Source organism: Ptiloglossa arizonensis, chromosome 6 (assembly GCF_051014685.1).
Source record: "Ptiloglossa arizonensis isolate GNS036 chromosome 6, iyPtiAriz1_principal, whole genome shotgun sequence".
In the NCBI taxonomy this organism is placed as follows: Eukaryota; Metazoa; Arthropoda; class Insecta; order Hymenoptera; family Colletidae; genus Ptiloglossa; species Ptiloglossa arizonensis.
In genome coordinates, this window is record NC_135053.1 from 1,803,241 (window position 1) to 1,826,934 (window position 23,694).

General features: G+C 34.0%; 1 protein-coding gene across 2 annotated transcripts in view; it reads left to right on the forward strand.

The window, feature by feature from the left end:
- LOC143148638 (uncharacterized) overlaps window positions 1-3,898 on the forward strand; it is an 87,815-nt gene extending 83,917 nt beyond the window's left edge. For both annotated transcript variants that reach the window (XM_076315168.1, XM_076315169.1), the window contains exons 3-4: window positions 247-391; window positions 3,372-3,898. In XM_076315168.1, coding sequence (XP_076171283.1) covers window positions 247-391; window positions 3,372-3,649 — 423 coding nt within the window. In that variant the 3' untranslated portion in view covers window positions 3,650-3,898. The remainder of the gene's footprint in view (window positions 1-246; window positions 392-3,371) is intronic.
- Window positions 3,899-23,694: the final 19,796 nt, after the last annotated feature.

Here is a 23,694-nt window from a genome sequence, read left to right on the forward strand (position 1 = left end):
AAGATCACATTACAAAATACAAATTCTGTTATTAGAACCTAACCAAGTGTCGCTAAAAACTGAGTGCGATACTATCGCAAGGGATTTAAGCACAGAGAAAAAGTGAGGAATCGTCCAGCTTTCTAACAAATGTTTGAGCAAAGAGAATAAATTGTTATGTTGGTTCGATACCAAATAGCTCGCGGAATGGGTTCTCGCGCCCGTCAGCGATGAAAAATTATTTAACAAAAGCATTATCGTTCACAGATATCGGGGCTTCACGCGGTGGTGGTGTGTCTATTGTTGGGTGCAGTGGTGCTAGTTGTTGGTCTAGTCCAACTCGCCCCGGGTGCAACGACCACCGACCATAGACTCGCTCTGCTCGTAGCGGGTACTATTCTGCTCCTCCTCGGTGAGCATGTTTTTCTCAGCGCATGAAACTACAGGAAAGATATTCTGATCGTTTGCCAAAATATTCTGTGCCTGACGCTAACTTGACGAATGTTTGACGATTACTCGAAGAAAACGTTTGGTTATTTTTATGCTTTCTTCTTCGAACAGATGTACAGGAAAATTTCCAAATGATTGTTTCTCGGGAGAAATTCTTTTTTAGTACACAGAGAATCTTGTTATCTTTTTTTTTCATTCAATTTTAATCAGTCATCTGTTGTTGTATCGTTGTTTTCATACGTTTAATGTACGAGTTAATTCTAATTTACTCGACTTCGAATAATGGAAACTAAGACAATGTCGAGGAAACAAGGAACAGCTTGAAAAGACATTTGTCGCCTTCGGACGCTTTATGGCCTAATCGTATTGTTTCGAGCTATTCACTCGAAGTAATTGAGTTACCGTCAGATTCTGCTCTCGTAAAAATGAAAGCGGTGGCTGTTCTTTGATTTACCCACTGAGAGAAATCTCGAGAGAAATTTTTTTCGTAATACATAGAGTTTTATTAGCTTTTCTTCGTACAATTTTATACCATTATCTGCAGTTGTATCGTTAACAAATCTTTGTCGAAATTGCATTTGCAAAGTTAACAGAAAAAATATGTATATTTTAAAAGTTTAGTATATTTTATCCGATCTAGGTAGACTACCGGTGTTTGAAATATCGCTTTTGTCGAAACACTTGTCATTTCAAGTGCGAGATCGTTTCGACGATACATTGAATCTTTTCCTTAACAGAAAGAAATATTCGCAACAAGAACGTTTATCGGAAGATGCCAGTCAGCTGCACAGAACGTCTCAATTTAATCGATGCGAACAAGTATCGCGAAAAGATTCACAAAGAAAGAACACAATTTTTATTACACTATTTCGAGCAATTCATTCACCGTTTAACGTTTCGTCACCATCCTTTGGAACCTCTTCAACAAATTAGAAAACATGTTGCGTTATAATCAGGGCCAGCTTTAGTCACTCTAACGCCTTGTAGATAAAATTTGAACTGTTATTTTCCTTCTTTGTTATGTAGTATCTTAATTAGAAAAATAACGTTAATTGTAATAAACATTTTACGAATATGTAAAGAATTAAACAAAAATATAAAAATGCACAGACAAAAATTGAATATGAATTGTTTTAAAAAATTAATTTCTCTTCCTTGTAATTAACTTATTCGAATCTGGATCTCTAGCTGTCAACATTCTCGATCATCGATTCTTAAAATATTTATTCGATTACTAAAAACTGTTTAAATTTATAAAAAGGGCAATTAAGATAACGGCCGTATAGAAGTAAAATTAAATATTTCTTCTAAATTGATACAGTTTTTCCAAGTAAAGTGTCAAACATACAGAGATTTGCACAAGGAAGAGATTTACATGACAGTGGATATTTGGAGTGATCGAGTTATTTTATGATTGAAGAACATGCAATGTAGTACAATGGACAGTATGGACCAACAAAAATATCCACACGTAACATACATGTATACTGGACAGTATAAAACTTGTCAGAACTAGACATGTGGCTTCCAATTGGTAAAATGTGTATCACCAATGTCACTGTACCAATCGAAAGTTTTGGCATCTTTGTGTCACACTGTTTAGTTGGGACAAGTTTAACGTTGACCAATGTACACTTGGCGAAAAAAGATTCTGACCGCACTACTACAGACAAATACTATGCGCACTCTCCTCGCGCATCGCGTATATACCTTAAGACTCCTTCTCCTACCGTCTTATAGATACGTAGGTGTAGACATTCTTGTAGCGAATGCAGACGTGTCCAAACTAAGCTGGTGAGCGATAGAGCTTAGTTTGAACATAGAATGCCGATTAATGTCGCGCAAACCAATGCAAACATCCTTCGTGAGAGTCAGTGTATCGCCTTTCGTTCCTATGAACGAAGTGCCCAGTAGAAGCAAAAACACAAGATTTTGTCGATATCTTAGTTTCTCGACGGCAATGCGTAGAAGGAAAACGAGCCGCGTGGACATGCCTGACCGAATTCATAAGAGAGAGTATAATCCAAGTAAAGCCAATATGGCGTCAGGAAAAGCATGCTGCGCATGCGTCATTTAAATCAATTTTATTTTTAATCGTATTTTTACTCTCTATTGAAAAAATTATACTATATTAAGAATGTTTAAAGAATAAAAAAGAGTCCTACTCGTTTGCTGCACTTCCAAAGAAAATTTTAATATTAATTTATTTTTAATTTTATAAAATTTAGTTAATTTTTTTGTCATGTGAATTTTATCGGTTTTCCGGTATTTTTCTCATAATTTTCTCTAGCTGGATCATCCCTCTTTTCGTTAAAAATTTTTCATTTTAAATTTCTTTAGTGTTTTCAGTACGTAAAGGTTATCAAGGATAAGGAATATTATTAAACGAGTATGTGTAAGGCAAGAATATTTTAATACGTATTTCAGCAAATGAAACATTGATTTTTGTATTCAGTTTTGATAGAAAATTTTTCATAAACGTGACGGTAAGTTTAACACTTTTAAATCAATGGTATTTTGTCGTTAATCCCTTGCACTTTTTATCGACCAGAAACGATACGATAAAAGTATTATATAGTCTTCGTATACGAAGAATTTATTGTATAAACTTCATATATGAAATTGAAGAAACCGAATATTTTCTTTAACAAACTATAATTTTCTTAATTTTCAAGTTTTCTTATTTCTGTCTCAAAACAAAAGTTCCCATGTCAAACTATTGTATATCGAACCGTGTATCACGTCGACAAAACTGATTGTTTGTACCTGAAAAAATTCTCATAAGTTAACAGAACATACACAAATACATACGCAAAGTTTGAAATTGAAGTATCCCATAGTTTTCAACAAAACAGAATATTACAGACCTCCAAATTAGACACAGATCCCTTAAACGTTGATTGGCCATCGCAAGAATCTAACGAAGACACCGTGATTTTCAGGTATAATTCTAGCAGGTGTAAGATGTTACGTTCTACACTGTGTGCCGCTACCAAGCGAGTCACCTGTAGCGACGCCGTTTCCGCCACCGGCCACCGATCAACCTGGACTTCCGAGAGGCACCTTGGACTTGTTAGTGGGTCATCAGAATCAACCAGAAACCGACGCTCTTATGCACACCGAGCATCACCATCAGCACCCCCATCATCATCACCGTCATTACCACGACAACCACAAGAAGAAACGCAGCTCCCAATGCTCCCACTCCGACGAAGCCTAATAATCGACGTCAGTTAACTGAGCCCAGTCAGTCAGCGATGAAAGTACATCCGCTGGAAGGTGGTACCTCCTCGGCGCTGCAGACCAAATTAGAGAGATCGCGAATTAGACAAAGTTTTTGGAAAGTAAAAACGAGGTAATTCGTTGGGAGACGATCGTCTCCTGGGACGGTCTGAACGTGTACATTATACTCGATTCTTTTATCTTTTGTAACTTTCTATATATATATATATATATATGTGTGTGTGTGTGTGTGCGTGTGGGTACGTGTGCGTGTGCGTGCGTGTCTGTACACGCACGCACGCACACACATACATACATACATACATACATACATATACAATACATACTAAATATATATATAGTATACATATATATACTATATACTATATACTATATATATAGTATACATTTATATATACTATATATATTCTATATACTATATATATGTGTATATATATATATATATATATATATATATATATATGTGTGTATACTACACATATACTGTCAACGTGTATGCGTAAGGTGTACTCAGCATGGAACGTCGCTGAAGAAAGTGCACTTTTCTGTCTTGTCTGCAAGGTGTTCAAGCTCTATCTGACCTCGATACTAGTTCACCGGGCCACTGATTTCCCCGTGGAGCACGAAACGCATGGCATCTCGGACGCTACGCGACGGTTACGCCCGAATGCAAATTGCCAAACGCGATGAAATCGGGAGGGAAGAAATATACGATGGAATCCTTTCTACGGGTAAAATCGTTCTTCGGTGGTCCTTTCGTCGCAATTTCCGCGTTGCTGGTGGTATCAGCCGATCGAGGTCGCGTGATACCTCGTTGAACAGGTTCGTCGGGTGACACCTCGCTGAACGTGTTCGTCGCTACGTGAACGTCCCAAAATCTGGGCAGTTTCGCTTGAACCTTTTACCGATGCTCGGTAACAAATTTTTATACCGACGTGATCGTCCGCGCGGGAAACTCGTTGACGAAATTTTTGCACACCGTTCGTGGGACCGAAGAGTCGACGATTTTCGTTGACAAATGTTCGCACGGTTTCGTAGAAGGAAATCGACGATCACCGGAGTTTCTTCCACGATGACGAGATCGAACCGAGATACGAAACAAGTGATACACGGCAAGGAACACGCCGAACACCTTGCACGCAATCAAAAGAACGGTTCGTTATTATTACGAGAGACTAAAAAACCTATTTCTTTTCGAAAACTAAAGAAAGCTCTGTACAAAAACGTGTTATATACATAGAATAGGTACGTTATATCTACTCTACTATTTCTCGTGCGACTACGCGAAGCAAAGAAGGGAGAGCAGGTACAAGTTTTCGTTAAAAAACCGAAAGGAAGGCAGCTGCGTCGAGAACGCGAGAACAACAAGGGACGAGGATTTACGGAATAAAAATACGGAAAAGAATTAAGATCGCTGAGAACGGTGCTGTCGAATTCGTTAACGAAACTAGATAAGGATGTTAAGTATGATTTCGCGTGTCAATCCGAAAATAACTTCTACACGATTCAGTTGCATTTTACGATAGCGTGGAGATAATTATAATTGTAATCTCTCGAACATCCTCCTTTCTTAATGCTACCTTATTCTATAGCTTGGATACCTGCTGATTATACACGCGAAACAAACATAGGATAGTATGCGATGTTAAGGTGTTAGAAGTTTAACAAAATTTGGCCTAGCGTCGATGGTTTTACGATCAAGTTTCGTGGACAGTTTTCAAATTCCAGAAGTCAACGATGTTGCAAAACTTCTCGTCAAATTATGATTCGTTCGTTACTTTAGATCCTGTGATATTCCCACCAAAGAACAAGATTTTTGTTGGTAAATCTAACCACGTGTATGAATAATAGTTTTTATCACGTGATGCGATAAATTTGCCCGACGTAACGCGAAACCGGTAAGAAGAACGATCGAGGAACCGAAATTCGAAACCTGTCTACGAAAGAGAATCTCTATTCACCACTTTCTCGATAGCCTGTAATTCGTTTTTCTACTTTACGAACGTGGAATAATTTCGACATTCAGGGCGAAGGAACTTTGATAGAAAATTTATTGGCGACAGATCAAAAGGATACGCTCTCGAGAATCGAGGTGACACACATACTTCGAGCACGCAAGGGCCTCGAATGAAAATATTCACCGTTATATCGATTATTTCGCAAGGCCATGATTTCTCATATATACGGTCGTTGTTACGAAATTATTTAAAGAAAAAAAGAAAAAAACAGAAAGTAGAGTCTGAACCGTCTTCGTATTCTACGCGTCAACTTGTTTATTTCTACACGCACCTCTTGTAAATAATCGGTCGTTTATCGACGTTCTTTTGATCGTTCACAGTACACTCGTGACGCTGGTCGCAAAATTCCAATTCTGTCTCTATACACTGTCTCTCGAATGTTTGGGTACACGTGTCTATTCCTGAATAGAATTTCATAAGTTTCGCAATTGTTGTGTAAAATTAACGCAACGGTGGCGCGAAACTTACTGGAAAGTCTAATTTCTAATTACCGTTACTATAATGTTACATCGAAACCTCGATAATTGTGAGAAAACGGGGCTGAAAATTTCTGCAAATATCGGGTTTCGCGTTATTGTGTATCGAGATAATTGTGAAGTAAGTCACTACTCATAACCCATGCTCTCAAATCACCAAATCTTTCAGCAATAATTTGCTTTCGTCTCGATCGGAGCTAATTCCTGTACACTAATTGTAAGTGACCTTCCATTTGTCGATACAACGCAGCGAACAAGATTCGCATGCATCGAGGTTGCATTTATCGAAGTTCTTCTGTACCATTTTTCATAGCAACAGGATTATCGATATTATTCCTCTTAATACTCCATCTGTGCTACAAATCTCAAAAATATAATTCCAACATCAAAGATGAGCGAAATTTTTATCCAGATAAAAGCTTCGAGTAACGAATAAAAGATAAACAACTTTTTATCCGTTACTCGTTGAGTATAAATTAGAATTTAAATTATAGAATCGAGTATTTCATTACGAACGAATGAAATTTTAGCCGTCTGATCGAACAGGCACCGTGAATAAATCATTACACATTGATCTTATTCGAATGAAATTTTGCCCATCTCTGTCCGACGTTCGACAAATGGTTGGTAGCCCGATGGGACTCGTACTCTTACAGAACTCTTCCCTCGTTCTTTTTATACAGTTATAAGTAAAATTAAAAAGTGATTTAACGATCCTCTATATTAATAAAAACGTAGATAGGTGTACCCAAACTCAACTCCTCACGAGGAGTTTCTGTCTCGACCAATCGCACGTGTACAAGGCCTATTAGAATGTGTCGCGATTGTTTCACAAAATGGAATTTAAACGAAGATCGGTGAAACGTTTGTAACACTTCAATATTCCGTACGAAAGTCATTAGATTGGTTTTTGTATATATCATTACTGTTGTTGATCCATTTCTGTCTCGACCAATTAGATGTTTACAGAAACCGTTCGATCGTATAATTTGTAACTTTTAATATACAAAGAAGTAGTTATGTGATATAAGATATTGCGTGTCAAGGATGATCATTAGACAATTGAGAATTTTGTTTCCTCTGTGAACTCGTTCTCAAAAGACTTCCTTACTTGACTAACACCTTTTCTTAGTGTTCAGGAGAAATTTCGTGAAATATAGTGGGAGAAAGTTTCAAGTCACGTGTCTGTTCACAGATGATAAATGACAACACAATTATGATCTTTGCTAATGTGCAGGTTGTTCGAAGAAATTGTTTAAGATTTTAGAAGTAATACGTGCTAAAACGATTAAAAAATGAACACGAATCCAAAGACAAACTCTGTTCAAATGAAATGCAATTTTCTAATCAGGTATCAGAAGCGACTTGCAATCAAAGATGGGAGTAATTCTTATTTAGATAAATATTTCAAATAACGAATAAGAAATCGACAATTTTTCATGCGTAATTATTTAATAAAAATTATAACCTAAATTAAACGATCAAATTATGTTTCACCTTGAACAAATAAAAGCTTATCCGAATAACTGTCGAGCGAATAAACGTTGAAAATAAATTGTTATAAAGAATTTTTATTCATCTGTTATTTGAATAAAATTCTACCCATCTCTGATTATAACTTTGTTAGTTGCTTTTTTCAACGTATGTTTGAAAGATTACTATTAACGATGAAATTCCGGTTTATCCATATTATTATCAAAAATGTTTTACTTTTTTAGTATTGTCGATTTTAACACCAACGAATCTTGGATATCTTTGCATAAATGAATTTTATACTCTGTCACAGATTCCTCGATTAGTGTTACTCAACATACATTTTTTATTCGTTATTGTAAGTGTACCTGATTATTTATTATGCGAACAATGCATTATACTTCGTATATATTGGCAAAAAAACTTGTACTTGATAGAAGATCAATCTCCAAAAAATTAATGCCTTGGACAATCTCCAGAAAATCACACTTCGTACAAGCAAACCTGATTTTTGTACATACAGAGTACTCTATGAAAAAAGTAAAAGAATTTTTAAGCAAACAGTGCTGACAAAAGTTGACAAAAAATATCTAGTTAACAGTGGTCTACGAAATAACCATTTTCTTTTATTTCTAAAGAACAATTATCGTAAAACGGCAAATGTAATATGCCTGTGAAAAGAATCAACATAAACAAGAGTTTTGAAACAAGTATTTATATCGAGGTAAAAAAATTTGAAATGAAACAAAATAAAAATATAGGTACGTTAACTGGACATTTTTTTATCAAGTTTTACGAATACCTTATAGTATATACATTTCAACTTTTCGCGCCTTTTTTCGGATCACGTTGAGCGTAAGCATATAATAGTTTTTCTACTCGTTTCAGCAAGACTATATGATTCTAAATTCGTAAACGTTTTCTCTTTAACGACCTGTATGTTAATTCACCTGTATCTTTCTCGAAGAGCCTTGTACGTAAATCGATGCTGCTTTCGATTCGAGAAAAATGAACTAAAGAAAAGAAAAACAAAATAAAACGACGAAAGGTAAACGCAAGAGAATTGACGAGCGTCGCTATGAATATTTACACCTTGTCGATAAATGTAACTCAGCACCTGCACCCAACTTCGATGTTATTTTTTCGAGGAAAATTTTCAAAAGGAGAAAACCGTAGTTAGTATTTCCAAAGATTTTACGACGCAACGTAAATGCGATCTAGATGTGTCTTTCGAGTAAGAAATATTTAAATTATCTATTTACAATTGCAATATTTATACTAAAACAGTTAAACAAATTCTTCTGTGCCTGTGTATCGGGAAGATTCTCAGTATACTAATAGAAACTATAATGGTAGCGTACAAAACTTTACAAACCGCAGTAAATTAATAATCTTTTGAAATTAATTACACAAGGATGTCAAACCTTTAAAATGGTACGAATGATATGAAAGTATCATATTTTACAAGAAGTTAGTTCTAGGTATACAAAACGTAACTATGTCACAAATGTAAATACGATCGAGCACCACAATTTTTATTATCTTTTCAATCGTCGTATCAATCCAGAATACAGATTAACGTATTCAACTGGTAGTGGATTTACCATTTTTCATTTTTACACAGAAACATAATCCATAAATGGTTCACGATAGTTTTAAACTCTCTATAACTATAAAGCAACTACGAATTATGTTTCAAATTTTCCATACAGGAATTGAAATCTGAATTCAACTAATTCTTTCAGTGACACATTAAGAGAATGAAAATTGAATAATCTTCGATCGAAGACTTTTAACGCATCTATCATCAAATATTATTACAAATGTATATTGCGCTTGCTATTTCAACGCGAAACTCTACCATTGGTACGAATAATTCGTTTTATCGAATTCTTTAAACTGAATATGTTAATCGAGCTCTATGCTGAATATCAATATATACATTAATAGAGATCAGAGCTTCTCCGTGTTCTCGTATAATTGTATCGTCGAAAACAGAGAAATTGAGAAGAATTGATCGTAAAATAATTTCATCGCATCGAGGAATTGTATATTACATTCACCACTTTGCGTTCTATTTTTGTTCGCATTGCATTCGTTCGATTCGTTAACTCAGTCGCCGAATTATCTTCTCGATGCACAGGCGTGCACGTTCGACTACCGTTGGGGTCCACTTAAAGTTATTACAAAAAGTTACATCTATACATATATGAACAGTTGTAAGATATTTTACAAAGCGGAGGGCACTAAGTGAACGAAGAAGAAATCCGATGAATGCAATCTCCTAATTTGTTCTCGCTCACCTAGTGCAGTGATATATAATATAATGATACATACATACATACATATATATATATATATATATATATAACATAATATATATACAAGTATATATATATATATAAATAATATATATATATATATATATAACATATATATAGTAATAACGGTACACACGAGTTTTTCTTCTAATAAGGTACATGTATCTAATTGTATGCCGATAAATTTAAGTACAGCGAGAGAGAAGTAATACGCGTAATAAGCCCGACCTTCCGTTTAAACGATTTGTGTAAATAGTTTGATTATTTAGGCTCGCCGATAGACAGTCTTCTGTGCGACTTTTCTACGCGCGAAGTCTTTGAATCTTTTACTGTTTTGCGCCGTTTTTACATTTCGAAGCTCTCGATAGAAACCGTCGTTCACGTTGAGTCCTACGAATAAAGGATTCAGAACGATTCAAATAGACGAAGGGAAACGAAAAAGTAAAGGCAATTTAATTTCCGTCGAAACGAGAGACGAAAAATACGTAATAACCTTAATATTATTTTTCAACGTCTCGCCATCGGTCCACGAATGTTTTAAGAACGTCTAAGAAAAATGATGCGGGTATTTAAAAATATGATAACTTATAATTTACGAATCCATTGAACATGGTAAACAAAGCAATCATTTGTATAATTTTTCTTTTCTTTTCAATTTTGGAATAATTCAAGTAAATTGCCTTTACTTTTTCATTTACCCTTGTGTCATTCTGTTGCCAGCGAATCTTCCGATGGACTACTGTACACGTTCGTTGCACTTAAATCGATCCTTGACGAGCCAACGGTCGATACTGTACAGATTACGCTTACTTACGGTTCGTTGCTTTTTCCGCAATAATTCCTGACTTTTGTCGATCAGTTGCGCGCACAGAGGAAAGTTTTAATGTTTTCACCCGACGTATTAACTGCTGTTACTGCGCCGAACTATTTTATAAACAGGGACATTAAAGACTTTTAAGATTTCTAAACGACGACGCTTACGATTGATCGTTTCTTTGTAACATTTGTGCAAGTTTTTTGTCCCTCACGAAGAAGAGATATTGCGTCACAATTTTTTACGATTTTTTTCATAGACCGTCTTCGTGACTATTAACTTCCTTTTCTCGCATTACATTCATTTGTGTTTAATTATAATGTGATTATAGTATCCATAGGACGTTTCGTAAGATATGGACGTAATTTAACGAATGAATTCAACGCACAAGAATGACAAAAAATTTCCGTATAAACTTTTGTCCTCCCTAAATAATTATGCTACCGTTTTTTGTGTTTCGAACTAAGAGACAGACTCCACTCATCCTCGAAACAATTATACTTTTCAGATATTTCGAGGAAAAAAATTATATGGAACCGTTTTATTTCTTTCGTTGGAAACTGTGGGTCTTTATTAATGTTTCCATCGGTTCTCGAAATGTTAACACTTAATCTCACTTCTTTCCGAAAACGAGTAACTAGTTACTTCTGAAATATCATCTTACCGACTGTTTATGATGCTGTTTGAAATTGTGATAATTATATCATTCTATCTTATCTAGGAGAGCAATATGGTGGGGTCAAATTTCATTATAAGGAGATTACAACTTTAACGAGCAAAGAGCCTTAACGATTTTAATTTATGTATATTCTCGTACAATTACTCACTTTTACAATTTTTTGAAATTTCAGAAATATCCAAATGAAAACTTTAAATCGAACATTAATTTTAAAATTCACGAATGTACAGGCTAATTAAAATCATATTCATTATTAATTACCATTGGTTGTGATCATGAAGAAATAAATTATACTTAATATCAAGTGTATGGTATTAAAATTACGGGTAAATAAACTATGTTTAATATTCAGTGTATCGTAGTTTATACATACAAGCATATTAATACAAATAATGTGTTATTACGCAATTCTATTTTTTTTTCTGTTTATTTTGTTTTCCGAAATTAACTTTCATCGAATTATTGAGAGTAAAGCAAATCATTTAGAGATCGTTATCTATAATTACGCACGTGTGATTCGTTTCGTATTGATTCGTAAAAGGAGTATAATCTTCCTCGACGGTTGGTTACCGATCTAGTTTTCGTTCAAAAGTGTAAAATCTTCTTTGTTGAGGTTATTAACGTCTGTGTTTCTGTCGTCAGTGCCTTAAACTCTGGATAATCAATATTCTTCTTGAGCCGTTTAGCTCAGTCTTGGGTCGATTGAAATCATTCCATTCTACGAGTATAGTTGCCAAACATCTGAATTTGCTTCCAGGTTACTGCTATTGTCCATAGAATTAGGGGTAGGCTTGTTGGGAACGCGCAAATAACCTTGTCATATATGTATTTGTTATCTACCAACCGGTACCAGGAGAACGTCACTTCCTGGAGTGCCTTCTCCGAGTTTAAGTACTCATTTGGTACCTTGAGTAGCCTTTGGATGGATTTCTCCTATTGTTCGTACGACAATGCTAATGAAAGTGCCCTCAAATTGAGTTTTGTCAACAAACACAATTTGGTAACCACGGTCATTAGAGCCATTCCGTTGAACTTCAAGACTATCTGCTTGCAAGAAGTCAGTCAATGTCAACAAATTGTAAACACGTGTAAATTTATACATTTTGAATTCTGTTACGAGAAATCTAGAAAATTCTGAAGATCTTTTGGAGAAAATTTAGTTAAGATTTATAATGCAATTGGTACGTGGTGGTGAAGTTAACCATTTGATTAAGACACTTGTCATTTTTAAGAGTTGTTTTGTTGCAATTCGAATAAAATAACTGGTAATACTAGCCTTCGTTGAATATCTACCGCTAATTAGAGTCAAATAAGCAAGACACTGTAGAGGTGCTAGGGCTGCAGTATCTTATGCATAATTGATAGCCGCTCGTTAACATCTTAATAATACTCTTGGTTAATCACAAAATCGCGAAACAATTCACGAAATACTACAATGTTCATAAAGTTAGAAAATTTACAAAATGTTCAAAGTTCAATTACACTTCAACGATCCGTTTCGGAGGACCAATGTTCCGAGCGTTTGGACACAAAATTCGAGGCTAATTTAAAAACAATTCCATTCAATTAAACGTATTTTATAACGAAGCAATAAAATGTGTATAACTAAGTGCTGTTCAAAGGCTGTACCGTACCAAATTTACAATTCTTTCATTTGTTGCATTATACGCACCCCTACAATTATGCCCATATCTTATACAGCATATGGATATTATTTCTTCGTTAATTGTAAAATTGTGTAATTTTTAATTTTTAATTGTATTCAGTTACATCTACCAACACAATATCTCTAGAACATCTCTGTAAACGTATCCTTCGTTTTGTTAATATCGTTGTATATTTCAAATACATGTTTTGTGCTTTTGTTACCAGACATGATGGAAGCGTCGTTCACGCAAAGTATAAAATAAGCTGAGGATTACGTTTAGTCTGTAAATTCATAATATGTAAGGGTAACTGCGTTAACGTTTTCTTAGATAGTACTAAAACAAAAAATAAAACAAAAAAAGAAAATTTAGTCTAACGTGACAGTTGTAATCGAGCCTATGTACGGAATACCTTGGATGGAAGAGCTCTGACTAATTAATCTAACGCGTAAAAACAATAGAAATAGAATCGCTAGTACTTAGGAAAACTTTCTTTCAACCTGATTTTACCGAGATCATTTATCCCGGAAAATGCGTACATTTGAAATAAAATATACGTGTCTTTTCACGATCGTCCGAGGTACTCCGCATCCTCGTCTGTGTACTCTAGGTAATAAGAGTTGACGAAGAGAGAGAAAGAGAGAGAGAGAGAGAGAGAGAGAGAGAGAGAGAGAGAGAGAGAGAAAGGGAGAGAGAGAGAACGGAAGAAATGTTTGCCATACACAACGTTCGGAAACTCTATTTCTCGTGAGATTATGTGATCTTCTAGCTTCTAAAAAGTATGTTATATTTTATATATACTCGCCTCTGTCGTATAACGCTCCACGTGTTCTTTCAGGAACGCCGAAAACATAGCCGAATAATGAACTTGTACCATGATTGAGCTATAATCACGCACGAATTTCACCCTACTTTCGTTCTGATGGGATTAAATCGTCCCATCCGAGATCAAGGATCAGACGGTTCACGACCAATTCCAAGTAAAAGACCGTTCGTCTGAGTGTGTGCTTGCGAGAGTGAATGAATGTGAGAGAGAAAGATAGAAAGAAAGAACGAGAGAAAGAAAGAGAGAGAAAGGGAGATAATCGCTCGAAGAGAGGTGATCTTTTTACGTTTACTCGATACAACGTAATCGTTGTGTGTACACACATATAATATACAAGTGTGTGTGTACACACATATAGTATACAAGAATATATATACAGGCTATTTCTCCGGTATAGTATTTGTTGTACAGTTACACACAGAGCCATACGCACACGTTGTCGTACGAATGTTGCGTTCGTGCAGATTACGTTTATCGTGAAACCTTCCTATCGCACGCGGCTCCAAATTACCTGTCAACGTGACAGAACTTGGCATGATCGTTTTTTCTTGTCGCATCCGAGCTCGTCGTAAATTCGTGCGTAAATTAGTCACGTCGATCCTGAGAAATCACTTGGCGATTTACATATTCTTTTCCAATTCGTACAATCCCGCGCGAAGTAACGCGAACAAGACGCGAGATGGTAATAATTTACCAATGATTGTGCGTATGAGACGTCGTTCTTCCGATCAAACTTCGAGGACTACGCGACTGCTTTGAAAGTAGTCGATATCGTTAACACGCTGATTGCCAAATTGATTTTAGAAAAAGTTTCATCGAGCACTTTGGACTTTCTTGTCATTTATTTTAAACCGATCGTGAAATTTTATCGATTGTAATAGAAGATTTCTTACGAATGTACGAATCGTTCAAGTAAGAACAATGTGAGTATGTATTTGTAAGTAAACTCTCTCGTTAATTTGGATGCAATTAATCCAAATATTGGATAAATTTTCTCGAGCAATCCGAGTAGTTTGAATCTTCAAATATTCGAGTATTTGCGAACAAAGAATCGTATAAATAAAATACTAAAATAATATTTAGCCAGTTCTGTTACAATGGAAAATTTATCTTCGACTAATTTAAAGATTTTAAAGGATCGGTGTTGTGCTCGATCGTTCTCTTTTTCGAACTATTGAATTGCTGCCAATCACTGCCTTTGCTTAAAAATTTGAAATGTGAAATTATTAGAATATACGGATACTTTCGTATTTCGAGTAATAATATTCGATTATTATCGGTAACGGTTTAAGTATTTTTTAAATATTCGAATAATAAATTATTCGAGTAGTCTCAGGCCTGACTCTAACTGCCTCATTAACGTTGCAGCGAGAGGTCGAGCATACGTTGTATTATTGCCAAAATCTTAGTTGTAGTATCGATATTGAGCACAACATGTATCATTAAAAATGTATTAGACAACTTCAAATGTGTTGGAAGTTTTCCGTTTTCTTTTTTTTCATTGATCCAAATTATCGTTCAATGAATCGGGATTAATGAGAGACACTTTCATTATATTTGAAATAAAATATTTTTCTTTAAATACAGCATTTAATTTAGATGCTTGTCCGAAACGAACGAACGAAATTAGTTGCATTTAGATCATTCTAAAAACAATACGATCATTCTATAAACAATGAATGACATGGCAATCAATGTGTTAATCAAAATGGTCTTTGTTCATACTTTTACTACGATCCATGAACTACGTTAATTTAATTTTATTAATCAAAAGTTCGAACCCCTATTTCCGGTACAATTTGACTTGTAAAAAATCCTTGAGCGACAGATTAGAAAAATAAGGGAATATGTGGTAAAAATTCATGTTCTAATTTAATATAGAGAAACTAAAAAAAGAATCGGCTTGGTTGGTGGGGAAGCTCTACGAATAAGTGCCTCCACTTTCTATCTTATTCCTCCTGTCCCAGGCACCTCGAATACTAAAAACGATTTTATGATTTTCATTCTACCTGACGATATAAATATAATTTCTATTCGTACAATGAATATAATTTTTACTTTACAATCTAATAAGGGTAAAAAGTACTGTATACTCGAAAAACTTAGGAAAATTAAAAAAAAAACTACAAACACGTTTCAAGACCCCCTGATCAAGTTCTCACTATTTAAATAATTTGTTTTCGAATGTGCATACGTACGTATGTACGTATCTACGTATGTGTGTATGTCTGTTAAAACGATTGTGTCTAAACGACTGAATGGATTTCAATAAAACTTTGTATTTAAGTTTTGTATTCTTATCTCGAAATCTAATTAGATTTTGAGCAAAATCGGTCTATGGATAACGATGGTTACCTCTTGTAGTTTTTTGGTTTGTCTGATATATATTTGTTATTTGTAAAAATTTTTAAAAATGTTTTAAATAAATCTTAAAGAGAATTACGTGTTACATAAAAAAGTTAAATAAACTTTTTCTCTATCTTCTTTAATAAAGAACAAATTAAACGAAATGTTACTCATTGTGTACTTCAACCATACTTTTCGTAATGTGACAGTCTTTTCCTTCGATTAACCGAGATGAAGAGGTCATAATTTTCTAAAAATAATAGTAATAATAATTTATAGTAATACATGTCTCAAAACATTATTTTATTTAAATAATTATTTACTTCGATTAAGATAGTTTGGAAGCGATATGTTGGAAAATATTGCGACGTATTCGTCTCTATTAATTATTCTATAATGAATATAATTTTCATTTTTAATTATTATACACCCGATGTGTTCAAACTTATATGACTAAAATTCATTTTGGAAATTGGAAACATCAGTTCCAGATTAAGAGGAATATTGTATCACGAGTAAAGGAAATTTGGATAGTGTCGAGTAATTGTTTAATCGCAGGCCTTACAAAAACTGATCAAAACGTCCGATCCAGAATGATTCGCAGTGATTAGTTATCATAGAACAAAATGGGAAAAGAATTCTACCTAGTATAGCGTAAATTGTTCCAAGTCGATTCTTTTTTTAACTTAGGTATAAATTGCTCTGTTGCCTTGGGTCGCTAAGTCTTGCATTGTGTGAAAAATTACTCGAAGATTTGCGACACCAGACCTAGAATCTTTTTCACATCTTTTTCAACGCGTGGTGACAAACTCTGCACTCTTCGATAAGATGCACGACGATTAAAGAATAAATCTTGTTTAGCTTGTATCGTCATACTGCAAAAATTAGAAATCGAAGAATTGACAGTTCATACGCACGTGCTAACGGCAATTTTCTTCGTGCACAAACGTAATGAATCAATGAAATTCCTTTCTAAATAAAAATAAAGATCTAACAGCGATGATACGAGTATGGATGAACTTGCTTTTCCTTGCAGAACGCGTTACTTCGTAGACACAAATAATTCCAACTTGTTTACATTATTTTACGCGACACTCGTATTGTTTGTTCATCGTATTCACCATTTATTAGATAGTTTTGTTAAAAGCTTTACCTTGCTAACAATATTCGTCTAAAATGATGCGATAATGATTTGAAAAGACTGAATTACTCTTTTTCTTGTTTTTTTTTTTTTAATTGAGATGAACACGAAATTACGGCGATATTTAAGGTTTTCAGAGAAGTAGGTCGCAATTATTATGCATGGAGAGGGCCTCAAGTACTGTACTCTTATATGTGATTCTACAGTAAACAAAAATCGTGAATAACAGAAAAACTCTACTGCTATTGTAACTTTCAGAGTTTAATAAAACGTTTTCACTAACAAATGCCGATTTCTGATTACGTTGACCTTCCTGTAAAGAAAAAATACGTCGCAAACGGAAAGATGATAGTTCTTCATAAAAAGAGTACCATTACTATCTACAAAATTTTCAAATACTATTAAAACTCTATCGCAACAATCAGAAAAATATTACTCTTAATAAATTACATTTGCTAAGAACTGCATGCACGATTCAAGTATTCTTAATCATTGGTTATAATCACTTATAGCAATGAAATTTGCACATTTGATACAGAAAACTTAAAATATAGTTCTAGTAGAATTTACGAGTTTTTTTTCGTCGCAACCATATGTTCGTTTACTCAGACATTTCTGTTTAACGGCATTTGAACCTCGAAGATTTGAATTCTTAAAGAAGACTGGAAGTAGGAGACAAGAAGAATGCTTTGAAAGATTTAAATTTTTTGTTCGTGGTACAACAAAAAGATAAACAAACGGATCAGTCGTAATGAAGAATTCAGAAAGAAAGGAAAAGAATACGGAGTAATAAGCTCGGCCAGATGTTGAATTTTGTAGAGAATCATGACTCAGTTTCCCTTGAGTGCTAACCGCACGTGCATACCCCCGAGTTTTTTTCCGCCAACGCGTTTCAATATTTCCGTCGACAAACTGGACAGGAAATCCATAAACGCACGATACAAATTGTGATAATAAATTCTTTCAGAAAGGTAACTTGAAAACACCTCGCCTAGAATACAAATGTTATACTATTGATTTGAACATACAGGGTGTTCAAAGATTAATGTCGTTTAAAATAACGTCAAAACTATTGATTTTACAAATTAAAAATGCAGCGATAATCTTTTCTATCTTCTGGGTAGAATCTGTTGAATTATAAACTACGTTTTTATTTGTATTTTTATATTTTGTTTAAATAGTATTCCTGTACCTTTCCAGTAACACTTCTTTAAGTAAAGTAAGAAATATTGAATAATTCAGAAATAAAATGAATGATCATTTATACTAGAATAAAAGATTAACAACAAGGTGGCGAAGCTTCCTTGGAAGGCTGTTTCTAATAAAAAATGATGTTCATTATGTTTCATTTTAAATTTCAGATAACGCGGGAAATTATTAATCATACATCTTTGAATATGTACTTTTCTTACACAATAAAATATCAACAATAGGAGAAAGAATAGCATTCGAAAGTGAAGTTGAACTTGAAAGAGTCTTCGTAAAATAGAAATAGAAATATCATTTTGTCTATCTGAAAAATAGAAAAGATTGTTCCTGTACTTATATCTCGCAAAAGTTTTGATATTACCTCAAACAACACTTTTCTGCAGAGAGTTTGTTTAATGTTGTGACCAAAAAACATGAATTTAAACACGAAGTAGTAAAAAGTTGAAATGCAATGAAGAACCAGTTAACAGTTCCACCAATTTTCTATTTTCCAGTCTCCAAAATGGATGAAAATACTAGCTACAGGTAAGTAGACAAAATTTCTTTATATAAATATCATTTCGGTAAATATTCGTGCGTAACCTCTCAAATTTGCTAAGTATTTTTCAAAGTTTCCTTTTTTGAAAACTTGAACGTCACAATAAGTATGCAAAATTGTTCCATGTACCATGTTATTTTTCAAATAATAATTTTAAGGATATTCCATACAAATAGCGTACAATACAATACGAACTATATTTGTCCAAACGAATTTGCTGAAAAGAAGGTAATTCCTGCCTCGTGTTTGAGTTCTGAGATGCCTACATAGCATGAAACAGAATAAGAGGCACTTCCTGCGCATTAATTTTTCACCGCCTCCACTACTTACTATCATTGAACTACGTATTTTTGTACGTGATAACCAACGAAATCAGAATACTGCGATAGTTGCATTTCTGCTCTTCAATCAACGACCTCGGATACGGTTCATTCATTTTCATACGGAAGCGAGTTTAATTCAAGTTTCAAATATCAACAAAATTAATAAAATATTAAAGTTCGAAATTACTCCTTATTCTATTTTACACGTCGTACATTAATATAAATCAAACTGATATAAAAAAAACTACCAAGTTGGGATATTCAAACTCTCGCTGTTTGGAACATTGATTACTTTAGCTTATTTTTAGTTTTAGTATCGTTATATATGTTATCTTTATTAAGTTAATGATCACTCTATAATTAACAAGAAAAACCATTACCGAGTCTTGATACGAATAAAAATAACAATCCGCCAATAACTTCGCTTCAATTTACGTTTTCTCAAAACATACGATTAGCATTCGATTATTTTTCAATTCGATACTTTCAGTATACACCATATTGAACACTTGTATCTTTTTCTTATTGATAACGTGATTCAAAATAAGAACACCGTTTCGCAAAGAAATATATCTGCTCTATGATAGGTAAATTATAAAAGTAATGATGGTATTTTTACGTAGAAGACTTTCATTCTTTAATCTCGTAGATTAGATAAATAAGCAACGATAGTGAGAAAAATATATCTTTACTTTGAAAATTCACGAGACCTTTATTAAGACTTTATGAAGATTTTTATGTAGAATAATTGTCTTTTCACTGGACGCTAATACATAGAAGTTAGTGGAATGCAAATTACTATGGCAACTCCGTTTATTTTGTCAAAAATATCGTACAAATAAATGAAATAAGTATCAAAAAGTAAAGTATGTTACAAAGTAATAGTACCAATTGCTACGATCGATCAAAAAAGAACACGTCTACGTCGCTAGTGTTATGAAGTGTAATTGCCAACGTTGTCAAAATCATGTGAATCAATATAACGTCGTCGTAAAGCCAGACTCTCAAATCGTGTTTATAAGTACCGACAACAACAACTCGCAAAATTGTGGTATACTATTTGAACAGTACACAGTTCACTGGATTCGTTATATTATACTATGTAGATGGCACCCAAAATCATACGAGTCGATATCGACGATCTCCGGGTCGTGGAACCCAGTATAAACGACACCCACGTCACGCGATATTGACGACTCTAAGGTCATAGTCCGCGGTACCGATATCTAAATTATACGAGTCTATGTCAACAACTCTGCTAGAGTTATGAGACTCGATACGGACGACATCAAGATCATGTATGCTGCTACCAACGACTATCAATAATCGTTCAGTGTAACATTTTCGGCTTTCTTTAAAAATTAAAATTGTTTGTATGTAATAATCATAAAGTATAAAAAGAAAAAAGAAAAATATAAAAACCAGTATCAATGTTTGTTAATATTTACTTTTATATATACACAAGAAAATTAATACTTTGTTTAATAGTCCTCTCTTTTATCTTTATACTTTGTTATTATTATACACAAAAATGTTTGTTGCAAACGAGGACCGTAACCCAGGTCAAAAACGTTCTACTTAATAAAGTTTGATAAAGACTGAAGTGAGTATTAATAATCGTCCGAACAAACTGTTTACCGAATTGATATTACCAACGACCTTCGCGTTGGAAAACCTATAATACAATGGACGCTACTGAAGAGTACTTCAATTATGCGAAACAATATCGTCAATTGGGATGATATTCTCATGACATGAATCGATAATGACGATTGAAATGGTATCATGGAAGATCACTGATTTGAATTCAAGGTATCAGTATTGACACGCAGAACTATAGCCTCAACTATATTAACTCACAGGAAGTTTACGTTTTCCGTCCCGTTGAAAAGATGACATGCGACATCGAATCCTGCAATTCACATAAACTTCCATTAAATCGTTTCCGTCAGATGTATAGTAAATAATAACTTCATCATTTGAAGCCAATTTTCTTGAATGTTTCCTAATGACTCATCGCATACAAGGATTACTCAATGTATTATACAAACGTTGGCTCCTACAGAGTTCACGAAGTCGATTATGTAGCAAATGAGACTTCATTTGCAATCGAGCAATATTTACTTAACAATAACAAGGAAATGTAAAACAATCAGTAATGCAATGTGACTGATACGATAACTTAAAATATAAAATATAAAAATATTCAAATGTGTCGTTCGTAAGCTGTATAATGTTTTTATGTGTTTAAAATCTCAGACTATTCTAAAGTGTGTCGTTCGTAGGCTGTAACGATTCGGTTGAAGTGGTCAAGTTTTTCCGATTCTTTTTCATCAAAAAGGTTGACCTAACCAGGTTCAAACTTCCACCCACTACCCAGGAAAAAACACATACTTAGGTGGGAGCATCTTAAGACCAATAAAAATTGGGTTTCCTCATTATGTAACGCCTACACGATCGAATGCAAGCGTCCTGCAAAAAGACCGTGAAAGGATGTTACATGGAAAGCCCCTTGTTCGAAGAAATCATTCTGTGACGTTGACATAATTCTTTCGTTATGTGTGGGTTTACGAGTCAAATGACATTGAGAGCAATACAGGTAGACTCTCTCCCAAAGAAAGTTAACCGATCATTTCTCGACGTATCCAAGTCCTTGAAAAAATAGACAAATGCTAAATATTAGAACGACAGTCTCAAAAACGACACAATCCTTATCGACACGACGTAAACCTAGCCACGTGGCTTTAACACGTGTGTACATCTTTTAATAATTGATCACTCTCTGACAAAAGAATCAATATGAAGGAAACGATTATTGAAAAATCTATATTGAAGATATAGAAAATTGTTTGTCCATTCTGAGGGAGTGACTTTTGCAGCGTTTGGGAAACATCGATAGTGAGAAAGCGTGGGTTGACCGTAACGTGAGTTTTATCACGTAGCCCCTAGGTCCTTTATAGGTTGCGTACCCAGATTGACGGTACCTGTAATTCATACGAACAGTACAGTGGGTAGAAACCATATAACGACTTTGTAAAAACAGTATAAAAACGATACTGCATTTGTGTATCTAAAATGAATAACTTAGATACCAATTTTGTATACTTTGTCTCTCAAAGGTCAATATTATTAAAGAATTATTCCCGTTATGCCATTTGACGATTAGAGTAATCAATTACGATAATCCTCATTTTTAAGTGACAAAATCGGTGCCGTTGATTCGCTTGAAAGCGGGATAAGTAGGAATTTTACTCGAACTGACTAGAAACTTGTCGTCCAATCGTTACAAAGCATCGGAAAATATTCTTCTAAAGAGATATTCGTATTCAAGGGATAAAAACTACTCTCAACTTTGTGAATGGAATGCTTACTTAATTAAATATCTCGAAAGTTAATAGAGATAGAAAACGATGTTTAATGTGAATATATTTAATCTAGTTTTTGACGCTTATTAATATGGTCTGAAGAAAAAAAACGAAATATAACACCAAATATTAGAAAATTAGACAACTAAACCACAATATAGAGGTAGATACCGATGAATTGATATATATATATATATATATAGATCCTAATAATATATTATAGCAATTTCAAAGGAAGACATACAATAATACATGTTCATAGTGTTCAGGTTTTGAAAAGCCTACAATCTGAGGAATAGAATTCAAACAATAAATACTTTACTTTACTTTATTTCGTTCTATATTGTCAATTCAGTGAATTTTATAGCATACTCGTAAAGTTGTGTAAGCTCTGAAATGAAAAGGGATTTCAGAAACGAGTCTAAACACTATATTCGTAAAACAAAAGGATACAATTGCAAAACTATTGTATAATCGTAACATTGATCCTAAAAATCGTTTCTTTTTGATCCAACTTCTTTTCGAACCACTCATGCGAGATACTTTGACCAATTATAAGTTTTATAATTGTTTTCAAAAACTGTTCAAATACGGTTACTTAGTTTAACACGACATTTCGAGTTATAAGTTCCACGGTGCCTGTCCCCATTACTGTGACCTTTTTCTCTTTGCGAAAAATGAGAAAGACCCTTCGAAATAAATAAAGCGCGATAATCTGCAAAATTTCCATCTTCTATAATTACAGTTTCAAACGTAGTAGCCTGATATACTCTTAATGTTAAGGTCTGTATACTTTATGGTCGTTCTTCATGCTCTAGATGATTATTTTTCCGTAGGAATAATCTGC